Source organism: Grampus griseus, assembly GCF_964374135.1.
Source record: "Grampus griseus genome assembly, chromosome: 9".
Lineage (NCBI taxonomy): Eukaryota > Metazoa > Chordata > Mammalia > Artiodactyla > Delphinidae > Grampus > Grampus griseus.
Genome location: NC_139003.1, coordinates 14,576,656 through 14,593,427, shown reverse-complemented (window position 1 = coordinate 14,593,427; position 16,772 = coordinate 14,576,656). Strand labels below are relative to the sequence as shown.

The following is a 16,772-nucleotide window of genomic DNA, read 5'->3' as shown; positions in this document are numbered from 1 at the left end:
AACCCCACCTGTTCTTAGGAATACCTCTCCAACCTGTTCAGGTGTCCACAGGGCCTGTTCTTTTCATCTACAGCAGGTGAACATTTGCAATCATTAAATTATGTAAAATAATGGTGTGGGGGGGAGCATGTCTAACTTGTTCACCACTGTGTCCCCAGCATGTAGCACATAGAAGGCACTCAAAAATATTTGTTCACTGACTGATTGGCTTCTTGCTTTTGGGGGGGAGGGGCGTTGAATTTAATCTTAGTTATATGAGTTGAGCCCCCTTTGAAAATGTGATAAACTATTACTTGTTCCCTTAAGATGAGTGATTCTTGGACTTGCCTGGTGGTGCAATGGTTAAGAATCTGCCTGCCAGTGCAGGCGAGACGGGTTCAATCCCTGGTCCAGGAAGATCCCACATGCCAAGGAGCAACTAAGCCTGCGAGCCACAACTACTGAGCCCACATGCTGCCACCATTGAAGCCCACGCGCCTAGAGGCTGTGCTTTGCAACAAGAGAAGCCACCACAATGAGAAGCCCGCGCACCACAACAAAGAGTAGCCCCCGCTCGCTGCAACTAGAGAAAGCCCGTGCACAGCAATGAAGACCCAGCGCAGCCAAAAACAATTTTTTTTTTTTTTTTTGCGGTACGCGGGCCTCTCACTGCTGTGGTCTCTCCCGTTGCAGAGCACAGGCTCCAGACGCGCAGGCTCAGCGGCCATGGCTCACAGGCCTAGCCGCTCTGTGGCATGTGGGATCTTCCCGGACCGGGGCACGAACCCGTGTCCCCTGCATCGGCAGGCGGACTCTCAACCACTGCGCCACCAGGAAAGCCAAAAAAAAAATTTTTTTAAAGAAAGAAAAAAAGATGAGTGATTCTTTGGTTTTTGTTTGGTTGGCTTTTGGGTTTTTGGTTTTTGAGTTGCATGAAGGAATTTAGGAACAAAAAGAAAGAGCTGAAAAGATTTTGTGTGACCACCGGTGTGGCCTGAGATGGGAGAGGCCTCATCTCCCATCTTTGATTAGAACCTAGCAGTGGCAGTAGGATGGGCATAGGTCAGGAAGAGCCATGGCCGGTACTGAGTAGCAATGGTAGACAAAGTCATCAACAAGGGGGAGTACCTTGCAAGATGTATGAGATGCCTTGGTTTCCCCGCCCTGCCCTTCCCGCAAACCACAAATGACAGGAGGGAAGCAGGGCTAAGGTGCAGTGATCAAGTCCCACGGCAATTTCCCACTCTACTTTGGACATTTCAGGTTAACATGAGCTTATTTTCTCTCCATGACGGTAAAAGCCTGGATGTGCTGGTTAATACAAAATAATTACATATATCTCATAACAGGAGCATGTGTAGAGCCTGAGCGATGGTTTCTACTAGTTCGGCTTCTCTATCCCATACAAACCTTTTCCATATTTGGTGTCACAAATTCCATGTATGACCCAGTCAAAATTATTCGCACAGACAGACTCCACATGGGTGCGTCTCACTGCACAAAATAGGATTCGCTCGTCTCTCTTCATCTCCTTTTTCTTCCTAATATAAGAAATGTGAGACTCAGTATCGGGAACATTCCTCCTCCGCTCCCGTTAATAACATTAATCTCAACTAAAGTCTAATCATCTTAAAATTTTATTCTGCTAGCTTTCAGAATGGAGCTACTAACATTAAGGCAACAGCTGTAAAAAAGAAATATATGAAAACTTTTAAATGATAGACACATGAAAGCATTTAATTGTAAAGCTGCAGCTGAAAGAGAGAAGCTTGAGTGGACACAACGAAAACACAACTAGAGATTGAAGAAACTGTTGACTACTAAAATGAACCAGTGAATGTAAATCTTAAAAGACAGATCTTCACTAATCCATTCAAACTTTATGTCAAGACACCTGATAATGTGGCCACCAACCTCTCAAAAGCCTTCAAGAGCTTTGCGTTCCGGATCTTCCTTATCTTTTCAATCTTGAAATTTTTCATGGAAGCTTTGAAATGCTCACTCACTTTGGCATATTCCAGGGAGTCATTATTGATCTCAAACAACTAAAAAAATTTAAAAATATATAAGTGTGAAGCAGGAAACATTTAAGGCATGATATGTCCACATGTATGGCTGCCTGTGCCACGGAGTATCCTTGCCAGGCCTCTGACAGCAGACGGGATAAGCTGGCTGAGGCCTTCCACATCTGGCAGTCCATTCCGGCAATGAACTAGATGGCATGGAGCCCGTCTGTTCAGGCTGACTTCAGGCTAACAGAGCATTATGCCTGAAGGCAAACGGAGCGTCCCCACCCCATCCCCAGGTATGTGACTTAGTTAGTCCAATGACCTGGTGAGTTCCCTGCCTAAGGCCAGTGCAGGGGCAGAGGCATTGGAGGTACCCAAGGAGCCCAAGCAGAGCTGCCTGCACCCAAAGCTGGAGTCTGATGTGGAGGCTAAATGATCCAGGAAGAGTCTCGCCCCAAGCAGGCGAGGTGATGAGGTAAGGCACACTTCAACTCCCATAGAAACTTGTTTGTTAACTCCAACTAACGACAAGTCGCTTTTACTGTGAGTTCCAGTTTTCTCATCTGTAAGGTAGGGAATCGAATATCTATTTTACAAGTTTGTTGTGAGGATCTATCCCAAGGAGATCGTGTATGCCTGGACTCTGGAAACAGAGTGCCCTGGAGAAGACTTGTTCTCTGGGAAAGTGGCACATGACACAATCACCATTTAGATGTCAGCCTTTGCATCTTGATTCAAGGGTTTTGCAGAAGCGATTCACTCACTCCTTCACTCATTCATTCATTCAAATACACACATTTGTAGCAAAGTACTTTGTCCCATCTTTAAACAATTCACCCACTAAAAAGTAAAAACCAAGTACCTCATAGCCAGTTGAGGATGAGGTGCACGTGCCCCGTTGAGGACTAAATACCGAGGTGAAAGGCTCTGGTTGGGTCCTCACCTGCTGATGGCTGCAAACAAGACAGAAAGAAATTCACCTGGCTCCCCGTTTCATGTGCCCAAATCACCTTCTGTGCTTAACTTCAACGAAGGTGAGGTTCCTCAGAAAACTTCCCCTTTGTATCTTCTTTGGACTACATCCCTGCATATTCCTAGTACACACATATCAGTAATCATGCTTTTAAAAAAGGTGGTAATCATTCATAATTTGGTAAATTGTTATTTTCCTATTGATTTAAAATGTAAAAGCCTTGACTCTTTTTTACATTTCTGCTTAACCTTCAAAGGTCCTAATGTGTTAGCATTAAGTTTGTCTTACAGTTTCTTTGTCAAGTGATAAACACTAAAATAGGGGTATAGGGGAAAGAATCCTGCCTTTCCTGGATGAACTGTATTTCAGAGTAACCATACACGTGGGTGTTCTCTACTAACATGTACAATACATAGGGATTTATTGTACAATTTTAAGTTTGAAATTTTCCATAATGAGAAAATTAAATTTTTAAAAATGCTTTAAGGAAAAAAACTCTTTAAAGACCCCCTTCTGGGGCTTCCCTGGTGGTGCAGTGGTTGAGAGTCCGCCTGCCTATGCAGGGGACACAGGTTCGTGCCCCGGTCTGGGAGGATCCCACATGCTGCGGAGCGCCTGGGCCCGTGAGCCATGGCCGCTGAGCCTGCGCGTCCAGAGCCTGTGCTCAGCAACGGGAGAGGCCACCACAGTGAGAGGCCCGCATACCGCAAAAAAAAAAAAAAAAAAATACCGCCTTCTGTAAAATGAAGATTCTTTTGGCATGAAAGAAATTGGCCCCAATTTATATTTTAAGCTCTGATTTCCATACTATGCTAGTATAGTGCAGAACAAATTCAATTAATACGTTGTAAGGTGCTCATCAACAACGCTATAGTTCATTTCTCTTTGGGCTGTTCAGAATAATACTCACAGCCCTTAGTCTGTCCTAAAGCAGTGTGTCCCCTCTGGGCTCATGACAGCAAGATTCAAGCTGGTTCTCTCCACAGCCGCCCACGAACAGTTTTCTCAATTCATTTTATTCACTCACTCACTTAGCTGACTATTTAGTATCACTACGTACCATTCATCATACAGAATATTTCAAGAGCTTTGAGGAGCTGATATTTGTGGAGGGGAGGGAAGAGGTGGAGGATTATGCTAGGGGAGACAGGTGGGAGTGTACTTGACGCCTCTCAACACTGCGATATTTTTACTTTATTCATTTGAATGTTAAAAGAACTGGAGGGAAGCTTAGCTGGCTAGGCTGATCCGATTCTAATTCTTGGGAGTTGGAATTAAGAAATTCAGAGAAAATTGGGTAGTAGCGGCAGAAGGTACAGCTGAAGGGATAGAAAGATTGGAATAGAGTCCGCCTGCCGATGCAGGGGACACAGGTTCGTGCCTCCGTCCGGGAAGATCCCACATGCCGCGGAGCGGCTGGGCCCGTGAGCCATGGCCGCTGAGCCTGTGCGCGTCCGGAGCCTGTGATCCGCAGCGGGGGAGGCCACAACAGTGAGAGGCCCGCGTACCACCGCAAAAAAAAAAAAAAAAAAAAGATTGGAATAATGAGGTTAAAATTGTCAAGCATTAGCCAGAGAAAAGTCTTAGGAGATATAAAGACAGATAAGCACATAGATACAGATAAGGTTGCTGAGTCTCTTAGCAGGGGAATAAGAATAAGAAGAAAAGCAGCTAAGATATACTTGACAAATGTACTAGGATCAAGCCCATGTTACAGATGCGGGGGATGCAGAGTGATTAGTTTGTCCAAATGCACACAACTAATAAGCAGCAGGCAGAAGCTGAGCCTAGACATGTAGCTCCAGAGTCCGGCCGTTAACCTGGTCACAGGCAAAGATCTGTGACCCCAGGCTGCTCAGGCCCTAAAGCAGCACTTGGACCCAACTCCCGGTCCTAAGGCCCTCAGAGAGCTCAGCTCCCCAGCCTTGGCTTGTAAAACGTTGTTTTCCCTACTACACCACGTTTATCCCTTTTGTAACTTCCCGTTTCCATGGAATACCTTAATTCTTACAACCAAAAGGACCTAATTAGAACACAGACTTCACACCTGCCTCGACGTCTGTTTTACATAATCACTCATCACCCAGGAAAAAAAAAATCCAACTCCAAAAATGTTCATGAGCAATGTAGGTTTGACTGAGTTTCATGAGCAGACAGAGGCGTCACACTGAATCCCCACAGCAAAATTTCCTTTACAAATCCCCTTTCATCAACTTTATCTTTCCCCAAAGCCTTTGCTCAGGCAGCTACCACATCCCTTTTTTTCTCTCCATTTCTTTCTCAGCCTCCCACCCCTATAAATGCACTCAACAAAACTAAAGATATCCAGAAGAACCCATAGCAAAACAAAAACCCAGTAATTGTGCATTTGATTCTTTCCTGGGAACAACCAGCCGTTCCCAGCTGAAGAAGCTGAGCCCAGAGTAAGAGATCTGCCCAAAGTCCCCCAGGAATTGGAGGGAAAGACAGACTTCCTGCTCTAGAATTCTTTCAGTCATGCTGTACCGCTTAGCAAGTACCTCACTCATCGTTAAAGCAAAAGGAAATTGCAGTGTTATGTGAGCAGGAACATTTCAGAAAACAGGGTCCAGATTCATGAGCGACTCAACGAGGTCAACGTGTTAACATCTCAAACGTGTGCCGGCAAGCAGCGTTCCAGACACTCACACTTGTCCATGTTTCACCTGCTCCACATCCCAGTAAGACACAAACGTCGGCCTTCTGACGATATCCTTTTGGGTCTTGGAAGCTATGTTTGTCTGAATCATCCCTTTAGACAGAAAAAACAAAACACAAATCAAGAATCAGTCCTAGGAAATGATTTATTGTTATTTTTCAGAGGCTAGTAACACAGCAAATATTCATGACTCAACTGTACATGTAAGAATCGAGAAAATCCTTTTGGATGGAAATTACTCATGATAAAAACTTGTATTCTTCACTGCCCTTAGTATAAGACCCAGAAAACAAAGAGGTAAATGAGCACTCCTGAATTAATCTAATCTTTAAATCAAAGTCAGGTGGTAAAGAGAGCCAGGGCAGCCAGATTACGTCACCCATGACAGGCTTCAACGATTATGGGTTGGAATGTGGTAGCTATATCTTAGAAGTTTTTTCCTTCCTCAAATGTGAAATGTCATTTTCAATTCACACATGTTGTACACCTAAGTCTAAGCTGCAGGCAGCATGAGCTCTTTAAAAAGTAAATCATCGTACATTGCTAGTGAAAGTATAAAACGGTGCAACCACTTTAGAAAACAATTTGGTAGTTTCTTATAAAGTTAAACATACACTGCCCATGCAATCCAACAATCCCACTCCTTAGTATTTATCCAAGAGAAATGAAAAGCTACATCCACACGAGAACTTGCGTTTGAATGTTCCTAGCAGCATTATTACAAGAACCAAAAAGTGAAAACAACCCAAATACCCATCAACAGGTTAATGGCTAAACAAACCATGGTATATCCATTTTTTAAAAAATTTATTTTATTTATTTATCTTTGGCTGTGTTGGGTCTTTGTTGCTGAGCGAGGGCTTTCTCTAGTTGTGGCGAGCAGGGGCTACTCTTGGTTGCTGTGCGTGGGCTTCTCATTGCGGTGGCTTCTCTTGTTGCACAGCACGGGCTCTAGGCGTGCGGGCTCAGTAGTTGTAGCTCGCGGGCTCTAGAGCACAGGCTCAGTAGTTGTGGCGCAGGGGTTTAGTTGCTCCGTGGCATGTGGGATCTTCCCGGACCAGGGCTCAAACCTGTGTCCCCTGCATTGGCAGGCAGATTCTTAACCACTGTGCCACCAGGGAAGCCCCATGGTATATCCTTACAATAGAATATTACTCAGCAGTGAAAAGGGAAGGACTACTCTATATGCAACAACATAGATGAGTGAAGAACAGTATTCTGAGTGAGAGAAGAGAGCCATATGCAGAGTACACACTACAAGGTTCTATGTATATGGAATTCTATGTATATGGAAACTAATCTATAGTGACAAAGTAAACTGGTTGCAGAGGAGAGACCGATTGCAAAGGGGCATAAGGAAACTTTTTGGATCGATGGGAGCGTTCTAGATCTTGATTAGAATAGTATTTGCACTCACTTGTCAGCAGTCATCCAACTGCACACTTAAAATGGGTGCATCTTATTGCAGCAATTACGCCTCAGTACAGTTTTACATCAACATCAACAAAACAAACAATGACAGAAAGAGCAAATCAGATCATGCCACAGCCCTGCTCAAAACCTTCTCGAGGTTTCCAGCTCATAAAATATTTAAGTTTCAACGTCTTCTCTCATCTCTTACACACCTCCTTCCCATGTGCATGGGCTGCCCCCTCCCTTCCAAAGTTTCCTCCTCAGATAAAAGCAGGCTCTCTCCCATGATTCCTCCATTCTCTTTCTGCCTCCTCACATTGCTTCAATTTCCCCGCAGCTGTAATTAGTTTCTGAAGTTGCCTGGTTTGCCAGCATCCAGAACGGGGCCTAACACACAACTGAGACTCTAATACTAGTTTAATGAATAAGAGCAAATAAGAAGTAGAAAGAAAGTAGTCTGGAACACTGCAAACTTCTCTGAACTGGTTTCCATGAACCAAGTGAACAAAATTATGGAGCTAAAATTGTTCAGACTCAGGAACAAGGTATATTGGTTCTCACCTCTCCACCACATTTCACCACAGAGAATACCACCAAAAAAATTTTTTTTAATTTAAGCACATTTTTAATTTGACCATCCAACAGAGGAGATTTTTATTTTTCTCTATTGCCGTCTAGTCTTGGTGCACATGCATACATTCCTGCACTTATCATGCACGTTAAATTTTTAAAAAATTCATTTCTGTTTTAAATATAACATAAAAACCAAAAAGTACAAGAAATACAAACTTGGGGTTCTGTCTTCTTCATTTAACAATATCAAATTTTGCTTTTACTGCACAGTTTTCATAATCATAATTTTTAACAACCGCCCAGTACTCCACTGAAATTTAATACCTTAATGTGTTCAGTCACTACCTTACTGGTACACAAGCTGTTCCTCTACTTCAGTACTATAAGTAAGGCTTTAACAGAGCCCTTTATGCCTATAGCTTATTGTTTTCTTGTGAATTATTTCCTTAGAAAGATTCCTGAGAAAATAAAAAAGCAAGCATATTTTAATATCTCTTGATATGTATTGCCAGGTTGCTTTCCACAGAAGTTGGTATAATGGCCCTTCAAAGCTATATGACTTAACACACCATAACTGGTACAGGACCCAAATCTCAGGTACAACCTGGGAATGTCAAAGACCTGACAAAATCTCCTTTACCTCTTTCAAAGCACCTATAGGGCTGGGTCCTGGAAAGGCAAGTATCTGACCACACGCAGGGGGTGTCCCACGGATGCAGCCGATGGGACAGTACATTCAGAGGGAGAGCAGTCTCTACCCTGGTTTTTTACTAAACACAACAGACAGATGGGTAGAAGGTAACCAGAAAATCTTCCTATGGAGGCTCAAATAAACATGGCGGAAGGCAAAGTCTTTAGAAAAGGTGATGGATAAAACCACTGACCTAGATGATGAAGCCTAAAAGGAACAGCAAGGTTCTAAAATTCAGAAGGGGGACTTCCCTGGTGGCGCAGTGGTTAAGAATCCACCTGCCAGTGCAGGGGACAGGGATCGAGCCCTGGTCCGCGAAGATCCCACAGTGAGTCCGCGGGCCACAAACTGAAGCCCGCGCGCCTAGAGCCCGTGCTCCGCAACAAGAGAAGCCCCCGCCATGAGAAGTCCTTGCGCCGCAACAAAGAGTAGCCACCGCTCGCCGCAACTAGAGAAAGCCCGCGCGCAGCAACGGAGACCCAACACAGCCAAAAATAAACACAATAAAATAAATAAATTTAAAAATAAATAAATAAATGAATAAAATAAAATAAAACTCAGAAGGCACCCACAGGCCCAAGGTCTCTACTGCAATCATCAGCACCTGAAAATTCTGCCTCAGTCTGGGAAGCAGCCCACCTAGAGTCAGAAATTAAGAATGGCAGAGCCGGAAGTACCCCCAGAGACCACGTAATCCAATGCCCCCATTTTACAGGGTGCTCGGTGCTGTCCCCAGCTACTCTGCGTCAGAGCCGAGGCTCCAGAGGACAGGTCTTCTGACCGCCACTGGCTCCCACCCACGGAACTGCCTGCCTTGCTAAAAAGAACCCGGGTCCTGAGCGCAGCACGCCGGGCTACTCCATTCCCACTCCCACGCGGATGCCACAGGCCGGATTCCAGCAACAGGCACCACTGCCAAACACAAAGACTTACCTTGGAAACTCAGCTCGTAGTTTTGTGAACCCGCCTGAAATGGCACAATTCCCCTGCGACAGGATAGAAACAGAGACTCCAGGTATGAAGAGTCGATGTTTGAAATGTGCTCATTGTCTTTCTAATTTAAAAAAAAAAAAAAAAAAGGTAAAGACTTCAGGGTAGGCTTTTAAGAAATTTCTACTATGATATTTTATATAACTTTATTTTAGCCGTGGAATTTGAACTGGAATGCACCCTGCCTTTCAAATCAGACTGCCAAGTTTCCTGGGTGGGACCACGTCACACCCTTCTGTAGTCTCCACCGCGGGGCTGAGAGCACGCTCTGCACTGCAGAAACTGACCATACCCTTGGTGGAGGCCTGAAAAACAAAGCTCTTTGCAAGTCTTTTACACCTTCCATAAAATATGACTCAAGTGTACAGAGCAACTGGTACCCAACGTGCAGACATGATGTCTAACAGAATCCAACATCCTGCCATGAAGTAGAACATCACAGCTATCAGCCCATCACACGATGAGAAAGCACAGTTTAAAGCTGGTATGAAGGCATGTAAAACTCCAGTAGGTGTACTGCTGTCCAAATGAGAGTGACCTAGCCCTTCTCCTCTGGCTATAATGAAAGGGGCACCCCCAAAATGGAACGATATAATATCCAGCCTCAAGGCACATATGATGGGTCTGAACACCAGAAAGGGAAGTAAAGGGAAGTGTGTCATCCTAGCAAGGGAGCAGACTAGGCCACCATTCCATTGTCCCCACCCTATGTCAGGGATGACAGACCAGATATAAGCCCCCAAGAGCAGGGGTTCCCAATATCTAATGGTAAGGAGTTCTTGTTCCTCGTGATCTAGAATGGAAGATGACAGCAAGATCCTGTTGGCAGCCGGTGGTGGGCAGGGGCTCCCAGTCCCTTTAATGACAGGCCAGACTCTGCAGGCTTCCGCTACATCCATCGCATTCCCCTTCCCTAATGGAAATGTCTGCAGGATGTAAAGGGGGAGAACCAGAACGAAAGCTTCCAAGGAAGGCGTCCCAGATAGAGAGGTCTCTTAGCCTGGAGAGGAACATGGTGGCACAGGAAAACTGGGTTCAAGTATTTGCACACAGTGCAAAGCAGGAATAAACTTGATGTGTTTCTGGAGGTAGAACCAGGACAAATGGGAGGAAGGAACGAGAAGGCTAACTTCAGCAGAACTTTCTGAACTACAGTCATGAACAATTACGTCATACCACAACGATGTTCGTTGCAACGGCTGCTGGGACATGTATCGGGATGATTGTAAAAGAGACTGCCATCCAGGGTGGGCAGCAGGAAACTGAGTTTCCATGATTAGATGATTCGCTGGGAAACCATATGCCTTCCTCAGACCCCAGAGAATGGCTTAAGTGGGCAAACACCTGCGAGCAAGGGTGGGGGAAGGCAGCCATCACCTCTCGGCACCCTGGATTTTTGGGGGTTTTGTTTGTGGTTTTTTTTTTTTTTTTGGGCTGCACCACGCAGCTTGCAGCATCTTAGTTCCCTGACCAGGGATTGAACCCATGTCCTCAGCAGTGAAAGTGCAGCATCCTACCACGGGACCACTGGGCCCTGGGTACCCTGGTTTGATGACTTGAATCTCTGCCTTAATTTCCCATCCCCAAAGTCCTGTACCCCTCAACTGCCTGCTCAGCTCTGCAGAACCCTGTTCCTGGCTGGAAGGAATCTGCAAACTCTAGGTCAAAGCCTTTCAAACTTGAATGTAAATGTAAATCACCCAGATCTTGTTAAAATTTGCATAATGATTCAGGGGAAGTGGGGGAAGAGTTCTGGAGCCTGCATTTTTTTAAAGTTAATTAATTAATTTTATTTTTGGCTGCATTGGGTCTTCGTTGCTGCAAGCGGGCTTTCTCTAGTTGTGGCGAGCTGGGGCTACTCTTCCTTGCGGTGCACAGGCTTCTCATTGCCGTGGCATCTCTTGTTGCGGAGCACGGGCTCGAGGTGTGTGGGCTCGGTAGTTGTGGCTCGCAGGCTTAGTTGCTCTAGAGCACAGGCTCAGTAGTTGTGGCGCACGGGCTCAGTTGCTCCGCAGCACGTGGGATCTTCCCGGATCAGGGATCAAACCCGTGCCCACTGCATTGGCAGGCGGGTTCCTAACCACTGTGCCACCACGGAAGCCCCAGAGCCTGCATTTTGAACATCTCCCAGATGACACTGACATTGCTGGTCTTCTGCGGACCTGACTTTGACCAGCAAGGCTTTAGGGTCCATTCAGCCATATTCACTAAAACTTTCTTTGACAGTGGAAATTTCTCTGTGTTGTCCTATACGGTAGCCACGAGCCACATGTGGCTGCTGGGACAGCTGCTGGTAGAGCACTTAAAGTGTGACTAGTGTGACAACAACTGATTCTTAATTTTATTTAAGTTTAATTAATTTAAGTTTAAAATTAAATAGCCCCAGAGACATTGCTTTGGGAAAGATCCCCCGTGTTCTTCTTCCTTGCTGCAAGTAATAAATCCTTCCTTCTCTGGGGGGAAAAAAAAAATTAAATAGCCACATATGGCTAGTGGCTGTCATACCGGACAGAACGAGACCATTAAGTCAGTGTCTGAGCATCTGCACAGCCTCTCATGGTTCACGGGGACATTCCTCTGGCTCTGCCCTCACTGTACTCCAGTTCTGAATGGGTGAGTGAATGAATGAATGAATGGTAGAGGCTTCAATTATGCATTCTCCCAGAAGACTTGAATTTATACCTCAGTTTCAGTTACCAGGTCTCGGCTTTTGTCTTGTGCCTACATGTTTGCCTTGATCTCGGCTTTCTAGAGCTATGGCTTGCCCTTGTCCTGGGCAATTCCCTCAGGTCATGGACTCCTGCCCCAAAAGGCCAGCTTTCACAGCTACTAAGCTTGGCTATCTGCTGGTAAACATCTTGAGGGTCTGGATCTGCACCCCCTGACTGATGCAAAGCCCATGACTGCTACCTGGCTCTGCCCTCCAGTCACTCCTGCTGTAACTCCATCCTGCACCATTGCTGCCCACCGTCCTCTCCTGGTCCACCATCCATGTAGGTACAAGTCCTGGTTAAGCACCTGAACTGCCATATATCAATTCTACCTTCCAGAGGGTTCACTGTCAAACATATGCATCTACCCTTTGTTGGCAAAAGTTTCTATTTCTCCCAGTTCCTACCAGAGAGGTTCCTAACCCGGAAATCTCAGTTGCCCAACTCTTTTTTTTTTTTTTTTTAACATCTTCATTGGAGTATAATTGCTTTACAATGGTGTGTTAGTTTCTGCTTTATAACAAAGTGAATCAGCTATACATATATGCGCAACTCTTATTAAAAATTCAGTTGCAAGAAATAAAAACCGTAGGGCTCTGTCTGAAAGCTATTCAGTCCACTCTTTTCTCTAAATATTCTAACCTGTACACTGGATCAAACCAGGTCATCAAACAGCTGTAAACTTGGACCATAATACATAATACACTGAACTATGAAAGAAACCAGGCTGCAACTTATGTTTGTGTTTCAGATCTCCCGGTACCACCATTTTTATTTTACTTGGATGACCAGCAAGGAAAACACCAAACCCAGGGCCTGTTTTCCCGTCCTTCCTTTCTTTTTTTTTTTTTTTTTTTCTTTTATAACAGAAGTGCCCACTCAATTTATATAATGATGGGTCTAACTAATATGAGACAGTAAGAGTTTATTCACATCCTCAAAGAACACATTCCATTTCTTACAACAGACAAGTGCCACAGATTCAATGACTATAACGTTTTTTGTGTTCGTAGGTAGAAAGTTACATTCTAGAACTGTGCATTTAACACAGACTGAATATCCCAGGGAGAACTTCATATTAAAGAAGTTTTATCAGGAAGTTTCTTGATGTTTTACTAGGGGACATGAGTGACAGGACCTGTGTAAATTTAAATATGATCTTTTACCCCTTAAAGTTCCTTTTGGTCTCTGGGATCATGATGTCACTAGAATACAAATATTTTCTAACCCTTCTGCCCTATCTTACTGAAAATTGCAAGTATTTGACATAAGAACCATTGAGACCTATAGTTTACTATTTTAATTTCATTTCGTTTCGTTTCGTTTTATTTAATTATTTTATTTAATAACCAAGGCTAAAGAATTTGAGTTTATAATTTCTATTTCCACAGGCACCTCACGGAATCACCTTTATGGAACTGCACTTTGACACCATCCTCGGCTTAAATATAAGAAGAGCCCGTACGAAGCTAAATATCACAGGGGTTTTCACGCCGAGGTGCTTGACAGGTCACCGCAGGAGGGGAAAGCAAAGAGCCCTGAGCCCCGTCCTCTTTGCACAGGGCACCTCTGCTTCACCCTAGCTCGCTCATTTAGGTTCTGTGAAAGATTGTTTGATAGCATGTATCTGCCGCTAAGACCACTGGGAAACCGCCATGTACTGCACGGATGGTGGGACCAAGGTTGAGGACCTCACTCACCACAGCACACAAGGTCCCCTCTGTGTGGCCCCGTAGGAGACCCTTTTCTCAGGCCTCACTAACAGAGAAAAAGCCGTGCTTCTCCTGAGTAACTGGAATGGTCTTTTCATGGAGGCACAGGGGACCATATAACATAGTGTTTCTTTGCTTGCTTTGACAGCTAGGGAGCGCAGAGCCATATGTGTAGCCCGTCCACTTCTAACCCTAGAGAATCCGACGCTGGCATTTCCTCGTCCCTACTTTGGCTTCATTTCCATCTCTTGCTTTTCTTTTCTCTTTCTCATCACTCTGATTTCATTGCCTACTTAAGCTCACTCCCTCCCTCTCTCTCTCTCTCTCTAATCCTATGAACCAAAGGAAAGAAAGGATACTAGACAGAAGCTCTGCTTATCTAAACTTCTCTCCCGAGAGGCATGGACATATATGCACTACCAAACGTAAAATAGCTAGCTAGTGGGAAGCAGCCGCATAGCACAGGGAGAGCAGCTCGGTGCCTTGTGACCACCTAGAGGGGTGGGATAGGGAGGGTGGGAGGGAGACGTAAGAGGGAGGAGATATGGGGATGTATGTATATGTATAACTGATTCACTGTTATAAAGCAGAAACTAACACACCACTGTAAAGTAATTCTACTCCAATAAAGATATTTTAAAAAATTAAATTAAATTAAATTAAAAAAAATAAACTTCTCTCCCTTTACTATGTCCCTGTGCGGGTAAGTCTAGAATCTTCTAGTCCATCTGAATCCAGACTCTGACTGCATCCTAGTAACCATCTGTATCAGTCTTCTGATTTCTCAGTCCTGCCTCCTCTTCTGGCTGAAAGCAGTAGTCTCTGTACATTTATGTACTAGTACATAGAAAGCTAGCTCAAGGTTCCAGCCCAGGCCCCGATAGCAAGGAAAGAAGGATATTGGCTGGCTCATGGATCAAGGAGTTCCTTAAAAATAATTATAATTTTTTATGATGCAATCGGAGTCCATGCTTGCTGAGCATCATGTAAAAAAGCACCACTTCCTCTACCATGTCCATGCTCCACGGGTAACCACGTGGGTGTCAGACACTGTACTACTAGTTTCTTCTAAAGTTGGCAAGTTTATACAAGAGCGTCCACCAGGAGGAGTGGTACCCACCTTCTCTCCATATTGAACCCATTTGTCATATCCATTTCTCCAGTACCAAATCCATTTTGTGGTGAAGAGAGAACCGGCCGGCATCGTGACAGATGAAGGCGTGGAGAGACGTCGGATGGGTTTATAATCACAAGTCATCTTCTGGAAACTGATTTTATAATTTCCAATAGAAATGCTGAGAGGGAAAAGTTTAGTGTTAACAAAATGCTTCACTGAAACAAAATGCTTCTGTTTTCTACACTCTGGTCTTCCCTAATAAGAGGATAGAATTAAACCTTGAGAGCTGAAAGGGATCTTTGAATTTCCCTTATACAGCTTTCGGTCTTACACATAAAAGAAAAAACTGAACTACAGAGAGGTAATGTAACCTGCCTGCCCCACATATTCAACGGTGTCACAGAATGTGTTCTTCCCTCAAAAAATATCCCCCATAGACAACTGTGCCCACACAAAACAATGGATTGGCTCAATGTTTGTTAGAAAGTCAGTTAGAAACTCACAGTGGGTCAGTTTTTTTCAATTATTATTCAAATAGTTATCAAAGTGTGGTCCAAGACCTTTTCGGGAGCCAGCAAGGTCACAGTTATTTTCATAATGATATTAAGACATCACCTGTCTTTTTCACCTTCCTACCCTCACAGGTGCACAATGGAGTTTTCCAGAGGCTACGTGATGTTTGATTTCATAATAAAGAGATTTGCAAAAATATATAACAATTTCAGTCTTCTCAGTGAATTTGGTTTTGTTTTGTTTTGGAAAAGTTATTTTTATAGTTTTACTTATATACAGTTATATATGCATATAACTATATATAAGTTGGATATATAATTATCAAAAAATGTTATGTTAACATGAATGAGTTTATTATTGTTATTTTTAATGTATCAGTAAATATTTAATTTTTCTCAGTTGTGATTTTTAATATGGTAAATATAAATAGCTATAATCCACATAAACAGAAGTTCTTTGGGATCCTCAATACATTTTAAGACTCTATAGGGCTCCTGAGACCAAAAAGTTTAAGAGTTACTGCTCTATGAAACACCTCCTAGATCAGTGATGTTCAACCAGGAGCGATTTTGTGACCCAGGGAACATTTAACAATGTCGAAAAACGTTTTTGTTTATCACAACTGGCATGCAGTGGGTGGAAGCCAGGAATGATGCTAAACTGCCCTCCCCCCCCCGAACAAATAATTATCTGGTCCCAAAAGTCAATAGCGCTAAGGTTGAAAAACACTGCTTCAGATATACCTGGGGGGAGAAATACACCTAGAAGCAAAACAGCTGACGCCACCCTCTAGTGGCAAAAGGTTGCAACACAGAATCTCCACCAAAAATTCACTAAATTTGCAGACGACGACACATCCATATTTTTCCCCCCAAAGAATGTCCTTGTAAAACAGGATGCAGCTTATAAATATGGTCATGGGTGGTATCACCCATATCAGCCCTAATAGAAGCAGAAATATAAGGTAGCCTCTTAGAAACCTCCAGGGTAGAGGAAATAGCGAACACGGAGGAAGGTATAAAATGCTAAAGTATACAACAAAATCCTGCCCTAGAACGATGTGAAATGACTCAAATCATTTTCTCAAACTATGAAATTAAGTCAAAGCTCTTCTGAGCTCATCATTTAGTACTTGTAATAGTCCTACGATGAGCTGATAGGAATACAAACCGACCGACGCATTGTGTTGTTCTGCGGGACACACTGACAAATATTAACTAAACACATATTTGTGTCCCTGTTTCTTTCACCTGAGTTAGCAAATACTCCCAGAGTCCCTTGTAATAGCCAGGCTCTGAGTGACTTCAAAACTGCCCCACTTATGTATTTTTCTTCATTAACTCAGCAGGCATTTGCCATTTTTATCTCAAGAGTTAACCTGAATGGGATTCTGAAGGAAAACTGCTTTTTCTTC

The 16,772-nt window shown here is 43.8% G+C and overlaps 1 protein-coding gene across 1 annotated transcript in view; it reads right to left on the bottom strand.

Annotated features, from left to right (window-relative positions):
• The window catches only part of ZC3HAV1 (zinc finger CCCH-type containing, antiviral 1), a gene marked incomplete at its 5' end in the record, with an annotated part of 66,708 nt that overhangs the window by 10,175 nt on the left and 39,761 nt on the right, over positions 1 to 16,772 (bottom strand). The window contains 6 exons of the mRNA XM_082661515.1: positions 1,390 to 1,520; positions 1,894 to 2,024; positions 2,851 to 2,941; positions 5,629 to 5,731; positions 9,249 to 9,369; positions 14,849 to 15,023. Of these exons, the coding sequence (XP_082517641.1) occupies positions 1,390 to 1,520; positions 1,894 to 2,024; positions 2,851 to 2,941; positions 5,629 to 5,731; positions 9,249 to 9,369; positions 14,849 to 15,023 (752 nt within the window). The remainder of the gene's footprint in view (positions 1 to 1,389; positions 1,521 to 1,893; positions 2,025 to 2,850; positions 2,942 to 5,628; positions 5,732 to 9,248; positions 9,370 to 14,848; positions 15,024 to 16,772) is intronic.